The sequence below is a fragment of the Onychomys torridus genome, chromosome 4 (genome assembly GCF_903995425.1).
Source record: "Onychomys torridus chromosome 4, mOncTor1.1, whole genome shotgun sequence".
NCBI lineage: Eukaryota > Metazoa > Chordata > Mammalia > Rodentia > Cricetidae > Onychomys > Onychomys torridus.
In genome coordinates this window covers 6,626,341-6,648,075 of record NC_050446.1, presented here as the reverse complement: position 1 = coordinate 6,648,075, position 21,735 = coordinate 6,626,341, and the positions used below count along the sequence as shown (strand labels likewise).

The 21,735-nt window shown below is 51.0% G+C and overlaps 1 protein-coding gene and 1 non-coding gene across 6 annotated transcripts; both read left to right on the top strand.

Moving 5' to 3' along the window:
- Positions 1-221: 221 nt before the first annotated feature.
- Positions 222-21,268, top strand: LOC118581589 (golgin subfamily A member 2). 5 transcript variants are annotated; one of them, XM_036183883.1, is made up of 27 exons: positions 222-320; positions 4,814-4,936; positions 5,948-6,028; positions 9,562-9,660; positions 9,899-9,942; positions 10,042-10,105; positions 10,471-10,527; positions 10,706-10,786; positions 11,570-11,608; positions 11,854-11,916; positions 12,001-12,094; positions 12,187-12,293; positions 14,927-14,985; positions 15,237-15,378; positions 15,926-16,015; positions 16,114-16,221; positions 16,354-16,441; positions 16,812-17,149; positions 17,383-17,496; positions 17,960-18,205; positions 18,286-18,361; positions 18,576-18,661; positions 18,843-19,061; positions 19,145-19,247; positions 19,345-19,451; positions 19,527-19,683; positions 19,772-21,268. In XM_036183883.1, exons 1-27 carry the CDS (start codon positions 237-239, stop codon positions 19,984-19,986), a joined length of 3,084 nt encoding a protein of 1,027 aa, XP_036039776.1. In that variant the 5' UTR covers positions 222-236; the 3' UTR covers positions 19,987-21,268. The 5 variants fall into 5 exon arrangements, with proteins under 5 accessions (XP_036039776.1, XP_036039777.1, XP_036039779.1 ...); XM_036183884.1 differs by lacking the exon at positions 5,948-6,028; XM_036183886.1 differs by lacking the exon at positions 9,562-9,660.
- On the top strand, positions 13,793-13,868 carry Trnat-agu. The gene has a single exon. It is a non-coding gene; the product is annotated as a tRNA-Thr (tRNA).
- Positions 21,269-21,735: the final 467 nt, after the last annotated feature.

The following is a 21,735-nucleotide window of genomic DNA, read 5'->3' as shown; positions in this document are numbered from 1 at the left end:
GGGTCACGGCTGCGCACGCAGCTTTCGCCGTTGGCTCCACCCGTCGCTCCCGCCTCGCAGCGGCGTGACCACGCCTCCCTGTCATTCATCGTGCTCTTCAACCAATGGGCTTGGAGAGGGTAGGCCACGCTGGGTTTCCGAGAGGCCGGGAGGCGCCTTGCACCGCCTGCGCGGCCACTGTCAGAGGCGCTGTAGCTGCCGGAAGCAGTTCCGCGGTGGCTGCCGGGATTGTGGTGATGTGGCCCCCCCGCTTCCCCCCTCCCCACCCCGGGATGTCGGAAGAAACCAGGCAGAGCAAATTGGCTGCGGCCAAGAAAAAGGTAAAGCGCTCCGGGTCGCGGCCCCTTGACCCCACCCGAGCTCCTCCGACGGCCGGACCGTGACCAGAGTCCGAGCCTTTCCCGAGGCACACGGGAAGAACCCCTCAGCGCCCTGGGCTCCCCTAGTAAAGTCTTCTCAGCCAGCCCCGCCCCCTCAGCAACCCAGCCCCCCGCCCTCCCGGTCGCCCCCGGGTGACTTTGGCGAGCGACTTCAGGGACTCTGGGCCCTCCACTCGGAACGCCCCAGACCAGACCCCCTGGGCTCCAAGGACCTCGCTCCTGGCCCTGTGCTCGGCCCTGTGCTCTCATACCCCGCCGCGGGCGTTGGTAGTGTGGAGTGGAATGTAATTACGTCACAGTCCCCCGAAACTGTCATTGCTCTCCGGAGTCCCGGCTTGGACCGTCTCACCTGCTCACCTAATGGTGTCGCCTTTTCCTGTTTCTCTGGTGGAGCACCTATTTCCACCTGGAGGGAGCGGGGGGCTCGAGTGCGGAGACGCTTTAGGCGCCTCGCGCATTCTCTTAACTTAGCCATTAATGTGAGCACAAAACACCGTCAGTGCCCCTTGCTGACATGGATGAACGGGTTTGGGTTGGGGTTTTTCAGTTTTCTACTCGCTAGAGAGACGGAAATATCTCTGGGGTGTATAGTGTGGATCACTTTCTTGGGAAACCGAACAGCTTAAAATTCAGCCAAATCTTCTCAAACTGGGGTGATGAGAACCACAGAATAAACATGAGGTGTCTCTCTGAAGCATCACTTTTTCATGATTCTTTTGAGACATGAACATAAAAGTCAGGCATGGCGTTTTCATAGATTTGTAAGAATGTAAAAACTTCTCTGTGGTGATATTGTGTTCCCCCAAATATTGTGCGCCCTAATAAACATATCTGGGGTCAGAAAACAGAACAGCCATAATATTAAACAGAGGATAGGCAGTGGTAGCACACGCCTTTAATCCTAGCATTCCAGAGGCAGAGGTCCATCTGGATCTCTGTGAGTTTAAAGCCATGCTGGAAACAGCCAGGCATGGTGACTCACACCTTTAATCCCAGGAAGTGATGGCAGAAAGCAGAAAGGTATATAAGGTGTGAGGACCAGGAACTAGAGGCTGGTTAAGCTTTTAGGCTTTTAGCAGCGATTCATTCTGAATGAGGACTCAGAGGCTTCCAGTCTGAGGAAACAGGATCAGCTAACAGATTGGCAAGGTGAGGTGGCTGTGGCTTGTTCTGTCTCTCTTGATCTTCCAGCATTCACCCCAATACCTGACTTCAGATTTGTTTGTTTTTTAAATAAGACCTTTTAAGATTCATGCTACATCTGGCGCCCAACTTGTCAGATACAAATTCACGAAAAAGCTACTTGCCTGTGGCATTGCAGGCCCCAGCTCAGGTATGAGCTACACTCTGCTGGTTGTGGTGACACAGTGGTTGGATTTACTGAAGGAGGCAGAGGCAGGAGGATCCCAAGTTTGAGGCAGGCCTAGGAGGCTTGCTAAGGAGAAGCTGTGGATGGGGCAGAGCCACAAATGTAGCACAAATCTTAGAAGGTGTGTGTCACCATGCCTGGCTGTTTCCAGTGTGGCTTTAAACGCAGAGATCCAGATGGACCTCTGCCTCTGGAATGCTAGGATTAAAGGCGTGTGCTACCACTGCCTAACCTCTGTTTAATATTATGGCTGTTCTGTTTTCTGACCCCAGATAAGTTTATTAGGGTGCACAATATTTTGGGGAACACAGTATTACCACACTTCTCTTTGAAATGATGCTTGCTTACTACTCAAGTTCACCAGGGTTGCCTTCATGACTTCTTCCCTTGTGTTATGCTGTGAAAGTTTAGGAAGTACTGCTGTGTACCTTTAATACCTGTTGGTAAAGGGCCCTGGTGGGGTTAGGCATATAGATAAGTTGTTAGGGTGTTTGTCTAGTGTATACAAGGGCCCATTCAATACTCAGCTTAGTTGGCAAGAGTGCTTGCCTAACATGTATGAGGCTTTGGGTTGGATCCCAACATGGCATTAACTGGGCAGAGCAATGCATGCTGTATCCCAGGACTCTGGGGATAGAGACAGAAGGATCAGGACTTGAAGGTTATTTTTGCCTTTTGGTTTTTCAAGACAGGGTTTCTCTGTGTAGCTTTGCGCCTTTCCTGGAACTCGATTTGGAGACCAGGCTGGCCTGGAACTCACAGAAATCTTCCTGCCTCTGCTTCCCAAGTGCTGGGATTAAAGGCGTGCGCCACCACCTTCCAGCTATTTTTGCCCTTATATGTAGTTGTGAGGCCAGCGTGGTATATGTAATACTCCAGCTTTACAAACAAAACAAAACACAAAGCGGGGGGTGGGGGGTGGGGGGGGGGGGGGATGGGGGGGTGGGCGTGTGGGGGGTGAGGGGGAGCTTGGGGCTGGCAAGTGGCCCCGCAGCTAAAGCACTTGTTTGCAGAGGACCTGGGTTTAGTTCCTACCATCCACATTGCAGCTCACAACCATGTGTACCTCCAGTTCCAGAGGTTCTGTATGACGCCCTCTTCTGGCCATCTAGGTTACTGCATGTATATGGTATACAGACATACATGTAGAGAAGAACTCAAAATAAAAATAGTACTTTTGGTTGGGGATTTAGCTCAGTGGTAGAGCGCTGGCAAGCGTAAGGACCTGGGTTCAATCCTCAGCTCCAAAAAGAAAAAAAGAATATTTTTAAACTAAATTTTTTTGTTTTTGTTTTTGAGAAGAGTTTATGTAGTCCTGGCTGTATTGGAACTCACTGAAGACCAGGCGGGCCTCAAACTCACAGAGATCCACCTGCCTCTTGTCTCCTTAGTGCTGGGATGAAAGGTATGGGCTACCATGCCCAGCAATCTTTTTGTTTAATGTAAGCTGTATATAGCTCAGTAGTAGAATACTGACCTCTTGTGCTTATTGCTTCAGGTTCAATCCCCAGCACTGCCACACACACAAAAATACCATTGACTTGAGGTTGTATTGACAATACTTTGAAATGATTCATTGGGTAAAGTGCTTGCCACACAAACAGAAGGGCCAGAGTTTGAATTTCCTAGAACCTGTGTAAAACCAGACATGGCAGCCTGAATCTTTAAGCCCAGGTGCTCTCTGGCTGGCTGGAAGGTGGAGACAGAATTCCTAGAAACTGAAGGGCCATCTATCTAGTCTGCTGTGTGTGGTGACAAGGGACCTGTCTCAAGTGGTAGAGGCTTCCTCTGACATTCTTGTATGTACCATGACACACCCGTGCACCCTCTCACAGTATACAGACATACACGTGCAGCACGCACACACGCATATATATTTTAAAGACAGAATTTTTGGGTTTCATTCCTAGCACCCATGGTTCTGACACTCTCTTCTGACCTCTGTGTGCACCAGGTACACATGCAGTGCACATACATACATGTAGACAAAACATTGATGCACATAAAATACATTTAAAAAATAAGAATAAAGACAGGCTTGCTTTATATTCCTAGCTGGCCTGGAACATGCTTTGTAGACCAGGCTAGCTCAGCTCATCACAGAGATCCATCTGCCTCTGTTTTGAGTGCTAGGATTAAGGTGTATACCACCATGTCCAGCAAGGTCATTTTTTTTTTTTTAAAGAGGGGCTTTAAGGTCCAGTATATAATTGTCGACTGGTTCATTTGTTTGCTCGTTTTCTCATTCTGAAACTGGGTATTGCTGTGTAGCTGAGGTTGGCTTCAAAACTCCCATTTCCTCTTGACTCTCTCAAGAGTTGGGATTATAGGTAGGTGACACCACACCCAGCTAGTTCCTGCTACCAAATGTTTACTCTCAGATCTGTACCTCTAGATTCTCCCCTTGGGAACTGCAAACCCCAGAGCTGGGAATCAGAAGATTGAGTTTAAACTTGATGATTGTCTCCCTGTGTGTGTGTGTGTGTGTGTGTGTGTGTGTGTGTGTGTGTGTGTATGCATGCATGCCTATGTGTTGCTGGGGATAGAGTGAGGGCCTCTTGAATGCTAGGCAAGTATTTTCCACTGAGCTACATTCCCAGCCCAGTTTCTGCCTTCTCAGCCATGCTGTTTCTTCAGCCATTCAAAGGTCATTACTATATCCTGTAGAATTGTGGTACCATTACGTGAGACTCATGTACATAAGGGTATTTTTATAAAACTGCATGGCAAGGACCTGGGCATGAAGCTCGGCTGGTGGAATACTTGCCTTGCTTGCACAAAGCCCTCGGCTTGATCTCCAGCACTGTATAAATGAGGTATGGTGGCACATACTTGTAATCCTAGAGCTTTTAGAGGTTCCGGCAGGAAGATCAGAAGTTCATAGTCATCTAAATCTACATAGTGAGTTGGAGCTCAGCCTGGGATATGTGAGACATATCCTGTCTCAGACAAGTAATGCATACAGAACCACCAAGCAAAAACACCGCAATAAACTGGAATGTTGGAGTAGAGACTGTGAGTATGGGACAAATAGCTTTCATGAGTGTCCCTGTTCTTTCCACAGTTGAGAGAGTATCAGCAGAAGAACAGCCCTGGTGTTCCTGCAGGAGCAAAGAAGAAGAAAAAGATTAAAAATGGCAGTAGCCCTGAGAAAGCCACCGCCAATGATTGTCAGTCCCCAGAGGATGTGAGTTTGGGCAGCAGAATCCTGGGGATGGGGTGGAGAGGGCTGTGTTCAGGTGGAAATGACAGTGCTGGTTACAGGCTCTGGCTTTGAGGGTTGGGAGCCTGGTTCAGTGGTAATGAATTAGGTCTTGCCTGGGTTTGATCTCTGCACAGAAAAAGAAAAGAAAATCTGGGTCTGAATCTTATCTCTCTATCTGCTGGAAATATGATAAGACTTAGGGCAAGCTATTTAAACTTTTTGAGCCTCTTTTTACATATCTATAAAATAGTGGTAATTTGTTTAACGTGTATTTATAAAGTGTAAATGAAGTTTATTGCAGTTGTTTTTAATGTTAGCTCCCCTAATAGAGGGCTTGCTGTGGAGTTAACAGTGAATCAGCATTAGGTGCTGCTTGATTTTCTTGGTTTGTGGGTAGAAACCAGGCCAGAGGCACCATGATTTGTTCTCAAGCTTTCCTAAAAGGAAATTGTAAGTCCATCTTTGTCATAAGCTTGCTGGGTTACCTCAGGAAAGTCCTTCTCTCCCTCCCCCACTCCCTCCCTCTCTCTCTCTCTCTGTCTCTCTCTCTCTCTCTGTCTCTCTCTCTCACACGCACGCATGCACAGTTTAACTGATAAGATGATGGTGGATTGGCTTAGTGTCTTACAGACTTGCTTTTTTAGCTGGACTGTAGCAGTGTAAGAGTGAGGTCTTGCTAGAGGCTGGTTTTGAAGATGGACATGGGCTCTGGGGCCTTTCAGATTGCTCCCTGCAATCCTAGGTTTGTGGAAAGGGTCTCAGTGTTGAATTGCTACATTGGTCAAGAGAATTGACTGCATCCCTTGGGAGACTCTTATTTACTGTGAGGGCTGCCTCTGAGAAGGCAGCAGGTGGCTGTTTGGAAGGCTGGTGCAGGCCTGGGTGCTGCTCTCTGCTCTTTGGGTGTTCCATTTCCCTGACCGTTTCTCTTCTTCCTGCCCTGACCTTCCTGCCTCTCTCCCCGCCCTTGTTTTTCCTTCCCGCCTGCTGTAGATTCAGGACATTCTGAAGGTGTTGGTGTCCGACCTTAACCGTTGCAATGGGGTGTCACTCCCCCCATTAGACAAGAGGAAGGTGAGGCAGTGTCGAGACCCCTTCTGGCTTGCTCTCCCAGCCATGCATGCCCCAGAGGCTTCCCTGCCTTGGGAGAGCCTCTGCCACTGGCTTATTTATGTTGCCCTCTTAACCCTCGGCCCCTTTGTCTGCTTCTTCAACTGCTTGCTTGCTTGGGGATTTTTTTTCTTTCCCCATATCATTTCTCATCTTGGAGAAGTTGAGACCCACCTTGAAAATTAGAGCTAATTGGGGAAAGAACTTTCAGGTGAAGTGCAAGGTGTGGGCTTCTGAATGCCCAGCACGGTGCCATTAGACTAGGACAGATGGAAACACAAAACACCTTAGGTCTTGCCCTCTGGACAAGACTCGACCATGGAAGTATGTGATTCTTTTTTATGAGTTCATTTTGGCTAAGAACTTAGGAACATAAAGTTATGAGAAAGTGAATTTGCATTATAGTTTCTGGGATTAAGACTTTTTTCTAAGAAACTACCTGGGCAGTGGTGGTGCACACCTTTAATCCCAGAGGCAGTTAGATTTCTGAGTTCAAGGTCAGCCTGGTCTAGAGAGTGAGTTCCAGGACAGCCAGGGTTACACAGAGAAAAAAAAAGAAAGACAGCAACTAACTGTCAAAAGAGGTAAAGTTAACCAACAAATGAATGACCAGGAGACTCTGCCCTCTGTGTTTTTGAAAAACCAGTGGGCCCTTGATAGGAAAGACACTGCCAAACAGTGGCAAAAATAGATGAACATCACAGTGTGGTGGTACATGCCTGTGAGCCCAACACTCAGGAGACTGAGATACATGGGTGATAAGTCCCAAGACAGTCTGGGGTCTCATGCAAATACCAAACTAGATGAGCAGGACGGGATGCTGTGGGACCTTCAGGGTACTGATATAAGCAACAGAGAAGTTGGTTCCTAGTGGACTCGAGGCTGGAGAAGGGGGCACTTACACTACTATGATGAGAAAAGATGGTTCCTGTTCATCCACATGGAGAGCTCCGGAGCAGAGGAGTAGTGAGCTCACAGGCAGGCACCTTTCAGAGACAGAGGGAGGCCAGGTGGTACAGGACCTGTGTTCACAGGGCTTGGAGATGGCCTCCTGGACATGACTTTAGTACTTCTTTCACAGTTAACATGTGCCACAGGACATCTGCCAAAGGAAAGGAGCAGGCTTCTGTCCAACTGAAGGAGTGGCCTGAGCCAAGGCAACATCCTCTTAGAGTCAAGTATGGAACAGAATGGAGCTCGGGCTGGAGCTGGACTCTCTCTTAGCCACTAGAGCTGCTCCTGGCCAGGTGCTGTGTTGTGCTCAGGGGCTGTGCTTCATTTCTAAGTTCAGAGGTGGCACACTGTTGGTGGGGGTGGGGGTAGAGGAAACGTGCAGTCCCATATTTGGCATTTGCTCTGCTGAGAGGAAAACCTGGGCCTCAGTTTCCTCATTGGAAAAATACTAACCTGAGTGCCCAGCCCCTGTTGTTGTGGGAACAGAGGCTTTCCTTGTGTTCCTAAAGCTTTCTCAACTCAGTAACTGATTTTCTCCTCCAGGAATGAAGGAGAATAGCATCTCCTGTAGAAATGACACAGAGAGTTATGATGGAAAGAGGAAGGTGGTTTCTGATGGGATGGGGTGTTTTAAGGAGAGTGAAAACTGTTTGTTTGTTTTTTGAGACAGGGTTTCTCTGTGTCATTTTGGTGCCTGTCCTGGATCTCTCTCTGTAGACCAGGCTGGCCTCAAACTCACAGAGATTCGCCTGGTTCTGCCTCCGGAGTGCTGGGACTAAAGGTGTGCGCCACCACCAATGCCTGGCTGAAAACTTTTTTTAAAACTCCATGCTTAGCTGTAAGACTTAAAGTTGAGGAGTTATTTGGTTGCTCACAGCGTATTTGAAAGTACAGCAGCCGTGTGTGGTGACCTATGCCTGCAATCCTGCTCTTAGGAAGCTGAGGCAAAGGGGGGGTCCCCAGTCTGAGGGCAGCCTGGGCTTTATAGCCAGAGAGAAAACCAAAAGGTGCTCGGGAAATGCTTATTTTTTTGCCTGTCTGAGTATTTCCAATCTTAGAGATGTATGTTCCTAAGATGCCACAAGGGACCTAGAGCCTAGGTGGGTCTGTCATTGTTAGTGCCACACTCCCCTGACTGTGTCCCTGTTCTTGCTGATTAGATTCAACCAAGGTAACATGTATACGTGATTCCAAGCTGACAGTCACCTGGCATTCCAGGGACATGGCCACAGTAAACCTGCAAAGAGTGAGGCTTTCTCTTGTTCTCAAAGGTTTCTCGCTTGCTCAATGGAGGGAATCTGGTCAGCATTCAAGAGGCTGAGATTGAAGGCTCAGAAAGCAGGCAAGCCCTCTCATTGGAGAAAGGCATGGCCACTTCCTCCCAGAAGAGCCTTGCTGGACAGGCTTGGGCTCCCTGATCCCCTTCCTTTTTCTTCTCATTCTCTGCCCATCTGGCCTGTTGGACATTGGAAGAACTCTAAACCAAAGACATTTTGTTTTGTCTTGCTTTTCAAGACGGTGTTTATAGCTGAAGTTTTCCTGGTCCTGCCTGTCCCACAGTCAGGACAAATCTCTCCCACTCATTTCAGCTGCAGGGGTTTCTCTGTGTAGCCCTGGCTCTCCTGGAACTCACCCTATAGACCAGTCTGGCCTCACAGAGATCCACCTGCCTCTGCCTCCAGAGTGCTGGGATTAAATGTGTGCGCCATCATGCCCAATGGTTCAGGCCTCATTCTTAGAATATGTCTCTGGCTGGGTGGTGGTGGCACATACTTTTAATCCCAGCACTCTGGAGGCAGAGGCAGGCAGATCTCTGTGAGTTCAAGGCCAGCCAAGTCTACAGAGTGAGTTCCAGGACAGCCAGGGCTACATAGTGAGAGCCAGTCTCCAAAACAAGAAGTAAGAGTGAGGCCTGAGCCTGAGGAATGGCGGGGTACAGCTGGTCAAGCAGGTAGTTCCCTCTGGGGAAGTGAGATTTCCACAAGCCACCATATCCTGAATCCTAGGATTGGTCCCTAGGAAGGTCATGTGATCTCCAGGATGCTGCAAGCCAGAGGGCAGCCATAGCTCTCTGCTTTGTCGGGTTGTTTCTGAATCAACAAACACAGCCAGTGCGTGGGTCTGGGAGGAGGGAAGGCAGGAAGGCAAGAGGAGAGGGGCGAGGGGTTTTGTTGGCCCTGACTAGTCCATCCCAGGAGCAGGGCCCATAGTCAGGGTCACAGTCAGTGTAGGCTGCTCTCTGGCTCCTGGACTTGGGCACTTCCTTCTACCTGCTGTGGCTGCCACAGGTCAGAGCTCCAGAGGGAACAAGGTCCTCGAGTGTTCAGGAAGAAGACCCTGCAGCCCCTGCTTTGAGCTTTAGTCCTTCAAAATGCTAAGTGGCCTGAGGCCTGGACAGGCCGTGTCTGTACCCCAGTAGCTCCCAGCATGTGCGACTGTCCTGTGACTGCTGCTGTGCTACCCCGCTTGTCCCGTAATCTCATGTCCATGGCAGCGAGGCGCCTCATGGTCTTCTAAGCCCCGCCCGCTCTGTTCTATGACAGGCGCCCACAGACGGAGCTGCTCCTGCTGCTGATGACACACTGTTTCTTGGTGTTGTCCCTTCCCCCGATGCTGACCTCACTAGCATGGCATCACCTCAGGTTTGTGCTTTTTCCCTTTCTCCTGCTACGCTCCTGTCTGCTTGCAAAGGACTTTCCCGTCTCTGAACTCTCCTCTCTCCCCAGGTAGCTTGGTCCAGGTGCTTCTCCTGGAGCCTGGCATGGGGACGCCAAGCTGGGAGGCTTGGGGAGATGGGTGTTGATGAGCTTGGCCCACCCTGTCCCTGTGTGATGATAAGCAGAAGCTGAATAGTGACCTGGTTTGTTTCTACCCATACAGAGCCATGACGCTGGCAACTGCTCTGACCTCATGGAGGAGACCAAGTAAGTGTTTCCTACTGAGGGAGTCAGGGCAGGTCTCTGCCCACGAACTGGGTTCCCTTCAAACCACCTGCACCCCTGACCCTATGTCTTCTTCTTTAGGACTTTCTCGTCAACTGAAAGTCTGCGACAACTTTCTCAACAGCTCAATGGTCTTGTGTCTGAGGTACCGCAGGACTGGGGTCCAGAAAGAAGGTAGAGGGAAAGGAAAGCCTGGTAAAAGCTGAGGCAGGGGTTCTCAGGAGACTGACTCATGAGAGGATCCTGTCAGACTCAGAGAAGACAGATTTGGACCCTGATGGGTGACGTGGTTTTATCCTGGTATAGAAAGTGCGGGATGACAGCTGTTGGGGCGGGCCTGAGCCACGGTGGGATAAGAACCATGAGGAACCACACAAGGATGGTGTGAGAGGAGAGGTCCAAGGTAGGCAGGAAAGCAGATTCTGCCAGTTGAGGGGGAAGCAAGGAGGCTGAAGGGATTAGACATTGAAGATGGCAGAGCATCTCCATGTGAGATATTGTCTCTCCTAGTCTACCTCCTACATCAACGGGGAGGGCCTCACGTCTTCCAACATGAAGGAACTAGAGGTGAGTGGCCATAGAACATGGTTTAGCGACCCTTTAAGCCAACCACCTATCTCCTCGTACAGTGGGACCTGAGTGCCCGCTGCCAGCTGAGACAGCCCACCACCCCTAACCCTAATGATGCTCTCTCTACCTTTCCCCCCATCCCTCCTCCAACTCCTCCTCTCTGCATGCGCCTCAGAGCCGGTACCAAGAGCTAGCAGTAGCCCTGGACTCCAGCTATGTAACAAACAAACAACTCAGTAGCACAGTAGAGGAACTGGTAAGAGTCCAGCGGGGTCCCTGATTCTTGCTGCCAGTCCTGGGCTTCAGTTTCCCCTTGGGGCTCTGAAGAGAGAGCCTGGGAGCCCCTGGGACCACGGGGACATGGGAACCCTGGGGGCGTCAGGCTCAGCTGGAGGCAGCCAGAGCATAGAGCGTGTAGCATGGCCTTCCTTACTGCTCTCCACCTCGTTTCTGTGCTCCAGACTCCCAGCTTGAGTCCCACCCCACTTGTCCTGAGCTTGGTGCCTCCAGTGGACGAGAACAAAACCCAGTTGGTTGTCAGGAGCCCCATGGCCTGCCCTGGCTTAGGTCCTAATTTGCTCTTTGACTTGGGCCACACCACACCCTGGGTTTGAGTTTCCTGTTGAGATAGAGTCGTAGAGGGTCAGAGATGTCTTTCCACTCTTAAGTAGCAGGAGTTTAAAGTCTTAGTGAACTCTCAGAACCAAGTGCTCTCCCATTCCTCTCTGCAAAATACAGTCGGTTCTTAACTCAGCACTCTTCCAAGTCCAAAGCTGGCAGAGGGTAGTCTTCTTTCTCAAACTTGTTTCTAGAGTTACTGTCCTTTATCTTGGACCCAGATTCAGACCTCTGTTGCATAGTTGTGAGCGAGAAGCGGCCAAGACACAGACTGTAGCTCCTTGGGAACTTTAGGAGTTTGTTGGTTCATGTGCCCATGGTGGTCGGAGCACCTTTTTCAAATCCATTTCCCTGCTCTGTCTTGGTCTGGGTGGCATAAAAGGAGCCAGCCCCAGTCACCTTCCTTTGGCTTTTCCCACAGAAACAACAGAACCAAGATACTCTGGATCAACTGGAAAAAGTACTGTGGTTTCTGTGTTTGCTCTTTTCGTGGCTGATGGGGTTGGGGGAGGCCTCAGAATTGCAGGTTTTGGTCTTGCTGGATTCTATCCTGGAGAAGACTCACCCCACAGGGTGTCTTCCATAGGATCCTTGATAACCTGACCTCATGGTGGACCTGTCCTGGGCCATTGGTGGCTTTCTGGGGGCTCGTCCATTGCTGGGAATCTGCTTCCCTATTAAGAACTGTACTTCCCATGCCCACAGGAGAAGAGAGATTATCAGCAGAAGTTGGCAAAGGAGCAGGGAGCTCTCAGGGAACAATTGCAGGTGAGTGGCCTGTGTGGTGGCCCTGTGTCCCCCAGAGAACATGTCTCTCCTTTCACTCAGCACTTTTGGGCTTTTCTCCCAAAGGTTCACATTCAGACCATAGGCATCCTGGTGTCTGAGAAGGCAGAATTACAGACAGCCCTGGCCCACACTCAGCAAGCAGCCAGGCAGAAAGCAGGTAGGATCAGGACACCCTTCAGCCTTGTACTGATGCCTTGGCAGGCCTGAGGGAGGGTCCCTGGGGTTCCATCTAGATTGTTCTCCTTTCAGGAGAGTCAGAGGATCTTGCCAGCCGCCTGCAGTCTTCCCGACAGCGTGTGGGAGAGTTGGAGCGGACCCTGTCTACTGTGTCAACACAACAGAAACAGGCAGACAGGGTAAGACAGGTCTCCTCTCTGGCCATCAGCAGCATCCTGGTTGACAGTGAGTTTAAAGGGCTTTTCTGCACGGTCCAGTGTCTTGCTGCTGACAACTCAGCATGGGCTCTTTGTTGCTGCTTTTGTTGTGGGATTGGAAGAAGCATACTGGGGATGACTCCATAGCTGGCTAACTGGGGGCTGTGCAAGTGAGCGCTAAATGCAAACTGTAGAGGCAGGTGTCTGCTGTGATCTCAACTGGCTGTGGCCTTGGCCAAGTGCTGAGAGAGGGGATATGGACCCTGGGCTGTGAAAGTACAGAAGAGCTTAGCATAGTACCATTGTGGAGAGGGGAATGTGTGTGTACAATATATGTAAAACATGTCTGAGATGCTGGGAATTGAACACAGAACCTCTAGAAGAGTAGCCAGTGATCTTAACCGCTGAGCCAACTTTCCAGCCCCAGTTTTTGTTTGTTTGTTTTTTGTTTTTTGGGAGGGTTTCAAGATGGGGTTTCTTTGTGTAGTCCTGGGGCTCTCTCTGTAGCCCAGGCTGGCCTCGAACACACAGAGATCTGCCTGCCTCTGCCTCCTGAGTGCTGGAATTAAAGGTGCGCACTACCACCGCCTGGTAGAGGGGACCTTTTTTTTTTTCCTTTCGAGACAGGGTTTCTCTGTGTGGCTTTGCGCCTTTCCTAGAACTCACTTTGGAGACCAGGCTGGCCTCGAACTCATAGAGATCTACCTGCCTCTGCCTCCTGAGTGCTGGGATTAAAGGTGTGCACCACCACCGCCCGGCGAGGAGCTTTTTTATTTATATTTTTAAGTTTTATTTACTTTTATTTTGTGTGTGTGTGTGTTGCTTGCCTTTATGTATATTACTACATACATGCATAGCTGGTATCTGCAGAGGGCAGAAGGAACTTGGATCCTCTGGAACTGGATCCAAAACCATGTAGGTGCTGGGAACCAAACCGGGTCTCCTGGAAGAACAACATCTGCCCCCTTTACTGAGTTTTTCTTTTTCTTTTTTTTTGTTGTTAACTGTTTTGTTTTTGAGACAGAGTCTCTATGTAACCCTGGATGGCTGGAAACTCACAGAGATCCTCCTGCCTCTGCCTCCCAAGTTCTGGGATTAAAGAGTTGTTCCATCACTGCCTGGTTCAGGAGTTCTTATTTAAAAAAATAAATAAATAAATAAAGTAAAATAAAATTTAAAAAAAGGAGTTAGCTGGGAGGTGGCCGTTAATTCCAGCACTTGGTAGGCAGGAGCAGGCAGATCTCTGAAGCCAGCCTGGTCTACAAAGAGAGTTGTAGGACAGCCAAGGCTACACAGAGAAACCCTGTCTTGAACCCCACCACCACCACCAAAAAAGGAGTTACTAGGGAGGCATGGTGGTGCACACATCTTTAATCCCAGCCCTCTAGAGGAATAGGCAGGTGGATGTTTGCAAGTTGAGGCCAGCCTGATCTACACAGTGAGTTCCAGGACAACCAGGACTATATAATAGAGAGATCTGTGTTAGGGATTTAGCTCAATGGTAGAGCGCTTGCCTAGTAAGCACAAGGTCCTGGGTTCGAGTCTCAGCTCCAAACAACAACAAACAAACAAAAAAGAGAGATCCTATCTCAAAAAATAAAAAAAAAAAAAATTTATAAATAATTTTTTTAAAAAAGGAATGAGCCAGATGGAATGGCATATGCCTATAATTCCAGTACTTGAAAGAGAAAGGCCAGCCCCATCTGCATGAGACTCTGTCTTATAAAACCAAAATGAATGCTGGGCAAGGCAACACATACCTGCAATCCCAGCACTGGGAGGCTGAGGCAGGAGGATTCAAGGCCATCTTGGGCTATAGTGTAGATTCTAGGCTTGCCTGGTTGTTTAGACCCTGCTTCAGGAGAAAAAATAAAAGAGAGCTGGGTCAGTGGTAGAGTGATTGACTGGCATGTACAAGGACTTGAGTTTGATCCCCAGCCTTGTTTAAAAATATATATATGTTATTAATTAAAAACAAAAACAGGGCTGGAAAGATGGCTTAGCAGTTAAGAGCACAGACTGCTCTTCCAGAAGATCAAGGTTTGATTCCCAATACCCACAACTGTCTGTAATTCTTGCTTATGGAGCATAGACATATATGTAGGCAAAACACCAGTACACATAAAGAAAAATTTTAAAATATTTTAAGAACAACAACCCTGAAAGCTATGACTGGAGGTGTGGGCCTTTGGTCCCGGTTGTTGGGGTGGCTGAGTCAGGAAGATCATCTAAGCACAGGAGTTTGAAGCCAGCTAGGAAAACATAGTGTGACCCCACCATAAAAACAAACAAAACTGGACAGTGGTAGCTCACGCCTTTAATCTCAGAACTCTGGAGGCAGATGCAGGCAGATATCAGAGTTCAAAGCCAGCCTGGTCTACAGAGTGAGTTCCAGGACAGCCAGGGCTACACAGAGAAACCCTGTCTTGAAAAACCAACCAACCGAGCAAGCACACAGAAACACAAAGGAGACCACAGGCTTGGAAATGCCTTGGGAAAATGTCAAGTGTGATTGAGGAACGGAAAGGTCACTGTGGAGTGTCACTGGGGCTGTTGGTATTGTGCCAGCTGTCTCTTCAGCCTGCCAGGTCCAGACTCGGCTTCTTTATCTGCAGTACAACAAGGACCTAACCAAAGAGCGAGATGCCCTCAAGCTGGAGTTGTACAAGAACAAGTAAGATGGGAAGGAGGTTGGGCTCTCTGCAGCCTTAGTGCGGGGAGTGGAGGGTCAGAAGAGACAGGCTTGGGCTTGTATAGAGCTGGGTTCTAGTCCCAGCCATGCTCCTGACTCATGGTGTGGCCCTGGGTAACCCACTCTTTCTGTGGCCTGTCACTTGTGACTTGACGCTGTGTCTGTGGCTTTGTGGCAGGGCTCGTACATTACTCTAAAAGGTTCCTTCCTTTCTGCACTGCCTATGGCCATAGCAAAAATAACGAGGACCTGAGGCAGCAGAACTCAGAACTGGAAGAGAAACTTCGAGTCTTAGTGGCAGAAAAAGCAGCTGCACAGTTGGGGGTGGAGGAGCTGCAGAAAAAGCTGGAAATGTCGGAGCTGCTGCTGCAACAGGTGAGAAGTGCAGCCTGCACCCCTAAGGCCCAGGCACACGGTCTCAGCATCCTTGGAGGCCACCTGTAGCCAAGCACTGGACAGTGTGAGGTCTTCTGGTCCTGCTGTAGAATTCATTGGTAAAATGTTCGACAGCGGAGCCTGGACCACACCTATGGAGTCATAGTCTTAGTGGTGGTATAGCTGTTACATTTTTATTTTTTGACATGTCCTGGTTGAAAAACCATCTTGTTTGTTTGTTTGTTGATGTTGAGACAGAGTCTTATCAGTAGCCAGAGTGACTTGTAACTCACTAGTAACCAGGCTAGCTTTGAACTCATGGTAGTCCTACCCTTAGCCTTCCCAGTGCTGAGGTTGCAGGCATGAGCCTCCATGCCCAGCTGAAAAGCCATCATCCTATGGCTTTCCTTTAAATGACATATGCAGGAGGCTGTTTACTGCCTCCTGGCACTTTTCTCATACGGCAATGACCCTGAGTTGTCCATTAATTCCAGCTGACACTCTTGCGGGGAGCACTGACGTGGAACCCCTCATTTTCCTTCTACAGTTCTCTAGCCAGTCTGAGGCCTCTGACAGTAACCAGCAGTTACAACATGCCATGGAGGAGCGGGCTCAGCTGGAGACCCACGTAGGCCAGGTGAGGATTTGTGGGGAGAGGAGGGCATGACCTCAGGTGGCCAAGGGCAGGTGAGAACTAGTAACAGCCCTTCGTAACTTGTGCATTGACTGATGCAGCTGATGGAGTCGCTGAAGCAGCTCCAGATCGAGAGAGACCAGTATGCAGAGAACCTGAAAGGAGAGAGTGCCAGGTGGCAGCAGAGGATACAGCAAATGGCAGAGCAGGTGAGGCCTGGCCCTGGTGTCTTTGCTCTTCCTGCGCATCAGTAGGGTGCAGCTGAGGGGTTAGGGGCTTCAGTTTTACAGAGGTGGGACCGGGACTAGATGCTCCAGCTCTTTCCCTATGCCTTTGGGCAGGTGCACACACTGAAGGAAGAAAAGGAACACAGAGAGAGTCAGGTACAAGAGCTGGAGACCAGCTTGGCAGCACTCAGGAGACAGATGGGTGAGTAGGGCAAGGATGACCTGGGAACAGGAGTGGGCCCAAGGGCCATGACGGTGGTTCCCATCACCCTGGGGAGGCGGGCGGGTGCAAGGGCATTGTAGCAGAGGGCAAGGGGTCTCTGCCAGGAGGTGGCAAGTCTTGTCTGTCTGAGCATGTGTCCTTCTGTGCAAAGCAGGGTGCCATGTCTCCTGCTCCCCTGCCGGTGGTTGAGCATCACAGAACTGTACTAGAATGGCTTGAAATGCTTACCTCGTCTTAGACCCTAACAGAAAAGAAGCCAAGGCTTAGGGCAGGAAGCCTGACTTGAGCTCACAATGGAGCCTGAGAAGCCAAGGGTGCATCCCCTCACTGTGCCTGCTTCCTTTCTCAGAGGAGCCACCACCCCCACAGCCTCCAGCTGGGCCTTCTGAGGTGGAAGAGCGGCTGCAGGGAGCGGCTGAGCAGCTGCAGAAGGAACTGGAGAATCTGAAGGGACAGCTGAAGGCCCAGGTGCAGGACAATGAGAGCCTGAGCCTCCTGAACCGGGAGCAGGAGGAGCGGCTACTGGAGCTAGAGCGGGCGGCCGAGCGCTGGAGTGAGCAGGCAGAGGAGCGCAAGCAGATCCTGGAGAGCATGCAGAGTGACCGCACCACCATCAGCAGAGCACTGTCCCAGAACCGAGAGCTAAAGGAGCAGTTGGCTGAGCTGCAGAACGGCTTTGTCAGGCTGGTGCGGAGCCTGCAGGCCCTCCTTACTCACAGGGAACACACCCCTTCACTGCAAGGGATGGGGTGCTGTCCACCTCACAGGAAATGGTAGTGAGTGGTGAAGGCACCCAGCAAGCCAGAGCTCCAGGGTGTGGGAGTGATCAGCAGTCTTCCCTGCTCTGTGGGAGGAGGGGCACATGCAGGTCTGGGCACCCTACCCACATTGGATCCTGTTGACTGCTGCTTTCTCTCTAGACCAATGAGAACATGGAGATTACCAGTGCCCTGCAGTCAGAGCAGCATGTCAAGAAAGAGCTGGCCAAAAAGTTGGGCGAGCTGCAGGAGAGGCTGGGAGAGCTGAAGGAGACGGTAAGGCCTACCGCATATGGTGCCAGTCACTGGATTTGGGGAGGTGCAAGGCCTATCACAGATCAGCTGCAGCCTGCAGACAGGCTTGCAAATCAGCCTATGACTCTTGTATTAGAGATGGGTAGTCCTGGACTGCTCTTCATCTGGGCTAAAGCCAGAGCTGACTCTTTATAGTTGGAGGTTATACAGTGCTCTGGGTTTATGCTGCATTCACGTCCATTTGTCCAAATGTTTCCTATCACCAGACCTATTCATTAAACTTAAAAGATGAGTTTCCTCGTAGAAGTGTTGAAAGTTAAATGAGAAAATGTATATAAACTATTGGGCACTAGTGGTTTGTTGATCCCATCTGCGTTTCCGTACTTGGGGCCTAAAGTGGCGAGAAAGGAGACTGGGTATGAAGCTGGGTGCCTAGGTATGGGCCCAGGATATGGAAGCCTGCTCAGGCCTAGTCTTCCTGCAGGTGGAGCTGAAGAGCCAAGAAGCACAGGGTCTGCAGGAGCAGCGAGACCAGTGCCTGTCCCGCCTGCAGCAATATGCTGCTGCCTACCAACAGCACTTGGCTGCCTATGAGCAGCTGACTTCTGAGAAGGAGGCACTGCACAAGCAGCTTCTGCTGCAGACACAGCTCATGGACCAGTTGCAGCATGAGGAGGTGCAGGGCAAGATGGCAGCTGAAATGGCCCGCCAGGAGTTGCAAGAGGCCCAGGTGAGGCAGCTCCTGAGGCTGGGCCCCAGTGGCAGGATCTGGCCACCTCTGTACTTTCTCACTCTTTCCTGGCCCCTTAGGCACGCCTGGAAGCCACCAGCCAAGAGAACCAGCAGCTCCAGGCCCAGCTGAGCCTCTTGGCTCTCCCTGGGGAAGGTAAGACCACACAGGATAGGGGAGACCATTACTGACTCTTAACAGAAGAGCTGACATCTTTGGAGAAGCTTTGAAAATGGTTGGGCGTTCTCTAGTCAGTGGCTGGCCCCGGGGTATGCAGTGGGGTACAGAGGTAGGGCCTGAGCTGTCTTCCTTAGCCCACTCTGTCTACTGCTGGGATTATGAGAGGAGACAACCTCCTGTCTGCCCCCAGGAGATGTGGAGCAAGAGGAACAGGGGGAGGAGGCTCCTCGGCCCAGCCTGACCATCCCAGAAGACCTAGACAGTAAAGAGGCCATGGTGAGCTGGGCTCTGCCTTGCCCCTTCTCTTCCCTGCTTCTGTGGTCCCTTGCTTTTCTGCCCTCTTGTTTCTTTTGATCACCATGTTGTGCCCATCTGGGAGTAAGTGCTCCTCTGCCTGCCTGCCCTCCCCTCCCTTATGCTGACGTCTCCTAAGAAGCACAGTCCTTCTTGTGTGCAGGTAGCGTTCTTTAACACGGCTATGGCCAGTGCTGAGGAAGAGCAGGCCCGGTTACGCTTGCAGTTGAGAGAGCAGAAGGCACGTTGCCGGAGCTTGGCTCAGCTGGCAGCCCCAGTCCAAAGTAAGCTCGAAAAGGAGACAGAGGTGCCCAGGAATGTGAGTGACTCTGTGTCTGAGGAGAGCAACCAGGCCCTACATGTAGCCATGGAGAAGCTGCAGGTGAGGGCGTCTTTGGGGGCTGGGAGGGGGGGTTGGGACCAGCCAGGGCTCCTGAGTCTCTGAGACCTCTGTTTTGGTTCCAGAGCCGCTTCCTGGAGGTCATGCAGGAGAAAGTGGAGCTCAAGGAGAGGGTAGAGGAACTTGAACACTGTTGTATCCAGCTTTCTGGAGAGACAGACACCATTGGTGAGCTGGAGCCCAGCCTAGTGCAGTGGGGGTACACATGGGGCAGATTGGGGGGCCTCGGCGTCTGAGCCTTGTCCACCTGCCTGCCACCGCACAGGAGAGTACATTGCCCTCTACCAAAACCAGAGGGCAGTGCTGAAGGCTCGGCACTTGGAGAAGGAGGAGTACATCAGCAGGCTAGCCCAGGACAAAGAGGAGATGAAGGTAAGCCCACACGTCTGTGGTCCAAGCCCCATCTAGGCTGGCTGGGATACTCAGCTTGAGTGCCTGTCCCTCCAGGTGAAGCTGCTGGAGCTGCAAGAGCTGGTGTTGAGGCTTGTGAGCGAGCGTAATGAGTGGCAGAGCAAGTTCCTGGCAGTCTCTGAGAACCCTGCTGATGTGCCCACCCCAGTGCCCACAGGCTCCGAGGAGCTTGGAGCTGCTGACCAGCAGGGTGGTGAGTAGAGCCCCTGGCTTGGGCAGGCACCAGGGGAAGACTCCCATGGCATGCAGAGCCCTGACACCTCCCTCCCCTTTCTCTAAAGACCTTAGGGAGGTGAGCCTGGCTGACAGTGTGGAGTCTGTACAAGGAAAGGCTGGGCCACCCGCCCTCCCTGAGAACCCCACTGCACAGCAGATCATGCAGCTGCTGCGTGAGATCCAGAATCCTCAGGAGCGCCCAGGCCTGGGCAGCAACCCTTGCATTCCCTTTTTCTACCGTGCTGATGAGAACGACGAAGTGAAAATCATGGTTGTCTGAAAGACTGCAGTCAAAGGTCCTGCCCCAACCCAGCCCTTCCTCAGTCACCCTGCCCTCCAAGTCACCTCCACCCTCAAGGGGCTGAGGAAGTCGCTCAGTTGGTAGAGTACTTGACTGCCATGCACACAGCCCTGGGTTCTGTCCCTAGCACCTCGGAAACGGGTGCTGCTTGGAACTGGAGCACTGGGGAAATGGAGGCAGGAGAATCGACCACCCTCATCTACCTAGTAAGTTTGAGACCACACTGGGCCACACTGAGACCCTGTCTGAAAAAAACCCCAAAGATAAGACTCCTTATATTAATGTGGGATACAAACAGGGACAGGCCCTGTGCCCTCTTAGCCAGGGCGGTTTTACTTTCTAAACTCCCGTTAGAGAAGGGAACACCGGACTTGGGTGGTCGAGCAGACTGGTAGCTGGTAGCTTCCTGGCCAAGCTGTCTTTAATTGGGCATTGGTCCCTTACTCAAGACACTGGGCAGAACCATTTGGTAGCATTTTCCTGGCAAGGTGCAGCATAGGCTGTAGCTGCAATCAATCTAGCATTCACGGGGCTCTTTTTTTCTTGCCATCTCTCATTCCCTTCCACCCTCCTTTTCCTCCTCAGTCCCTCTTATCTTACTTTCTGTAGATAGTGTCTCTGTAGCCCAGGCTAACCCTGAACTCACTACACATTGAACTTGTGATTCTCCTGCCTCACCATTGTGCCTGGTGTTTTGCAGTGCTAAGCAGGTACTCTACCAATTGATTTATACTCCCAGCACTATGTACCTTTTTGTGTGGTAATGCTGGGGATGGAACCCAGGGCCTAGCACATCCCCAGACCAACTCCCATCTTCTTAGAGGCACTTTAGGGCAGTGGGGCTGGGCAGCATTTCATGGGTCCCCAGGCAGTTCCAGAAAGCATCCCACTTAGTAGGGCTTCCATCTTTTTAGAGGCACTTTGGGACAGGGAAAGTGGGTACTATTCTCTCAGGCCTTATGACAATTGAGGAAACTGTACACCAAGCAGGATAGAGGCTGCTGGGGGGGGGGGCTCCCCTCTGGTGTACATATTGTACCTGTGTACCATTTTGTATATTCCGGGGTAGGGACACCCCCTGTATCATAGTGGAAGTTGGAGCTGGCAAGTGGGGAGGAGGTTCTAATCCTTGGGGCTGGGAAACTTATTTATTGGTAGTGGAGGACAGAGGACAGGAGGCAGAGATGGGGTTGTAGCACCCTGCTGATGCAGCTCCTCTTTATTTTGCTTTTTACTTGGGAAATAAATGGATTTAGCCATACTACTGGGCCTAGGGTGTTCCTGTCACTGGGTTCTGGGGTTAGCCTCATGTTGGCACTGAGCAGGGAGTGTCCTGCCAGCAGAGGGCAGGCTTCTGGCCTGTAAAGAGCCCAAGGTTTGAAGTGCCTAGCAGGACTGATTGGCACCCATCGTCTGGGTACTGCTTACTGAAGCCAAGGGATCCCAGGGGCGTGTCATGGGGCTAGAGTCAAGCCTCATGACCTGTATGTAGTGGAACACCTATAGGTAGGGTGCAGCACCTAAGGGTGCTGGCTTCCAGGCCAGGCCTTTTCCATTCTGTCCCCTTTCTCCTAGCCTCTCCATACATTGGACCTGTTTGGTTCTCTTCCTGGCTGGACTCATGGTCCTGCCCCCAATGGTGGAAGCAGTTCATAGGATGAGGTCCTGATAAACTCTTCTTATATCACCCTGCATTCAGGGCCCAGTGTTTACACTCCCCTCCCCCCA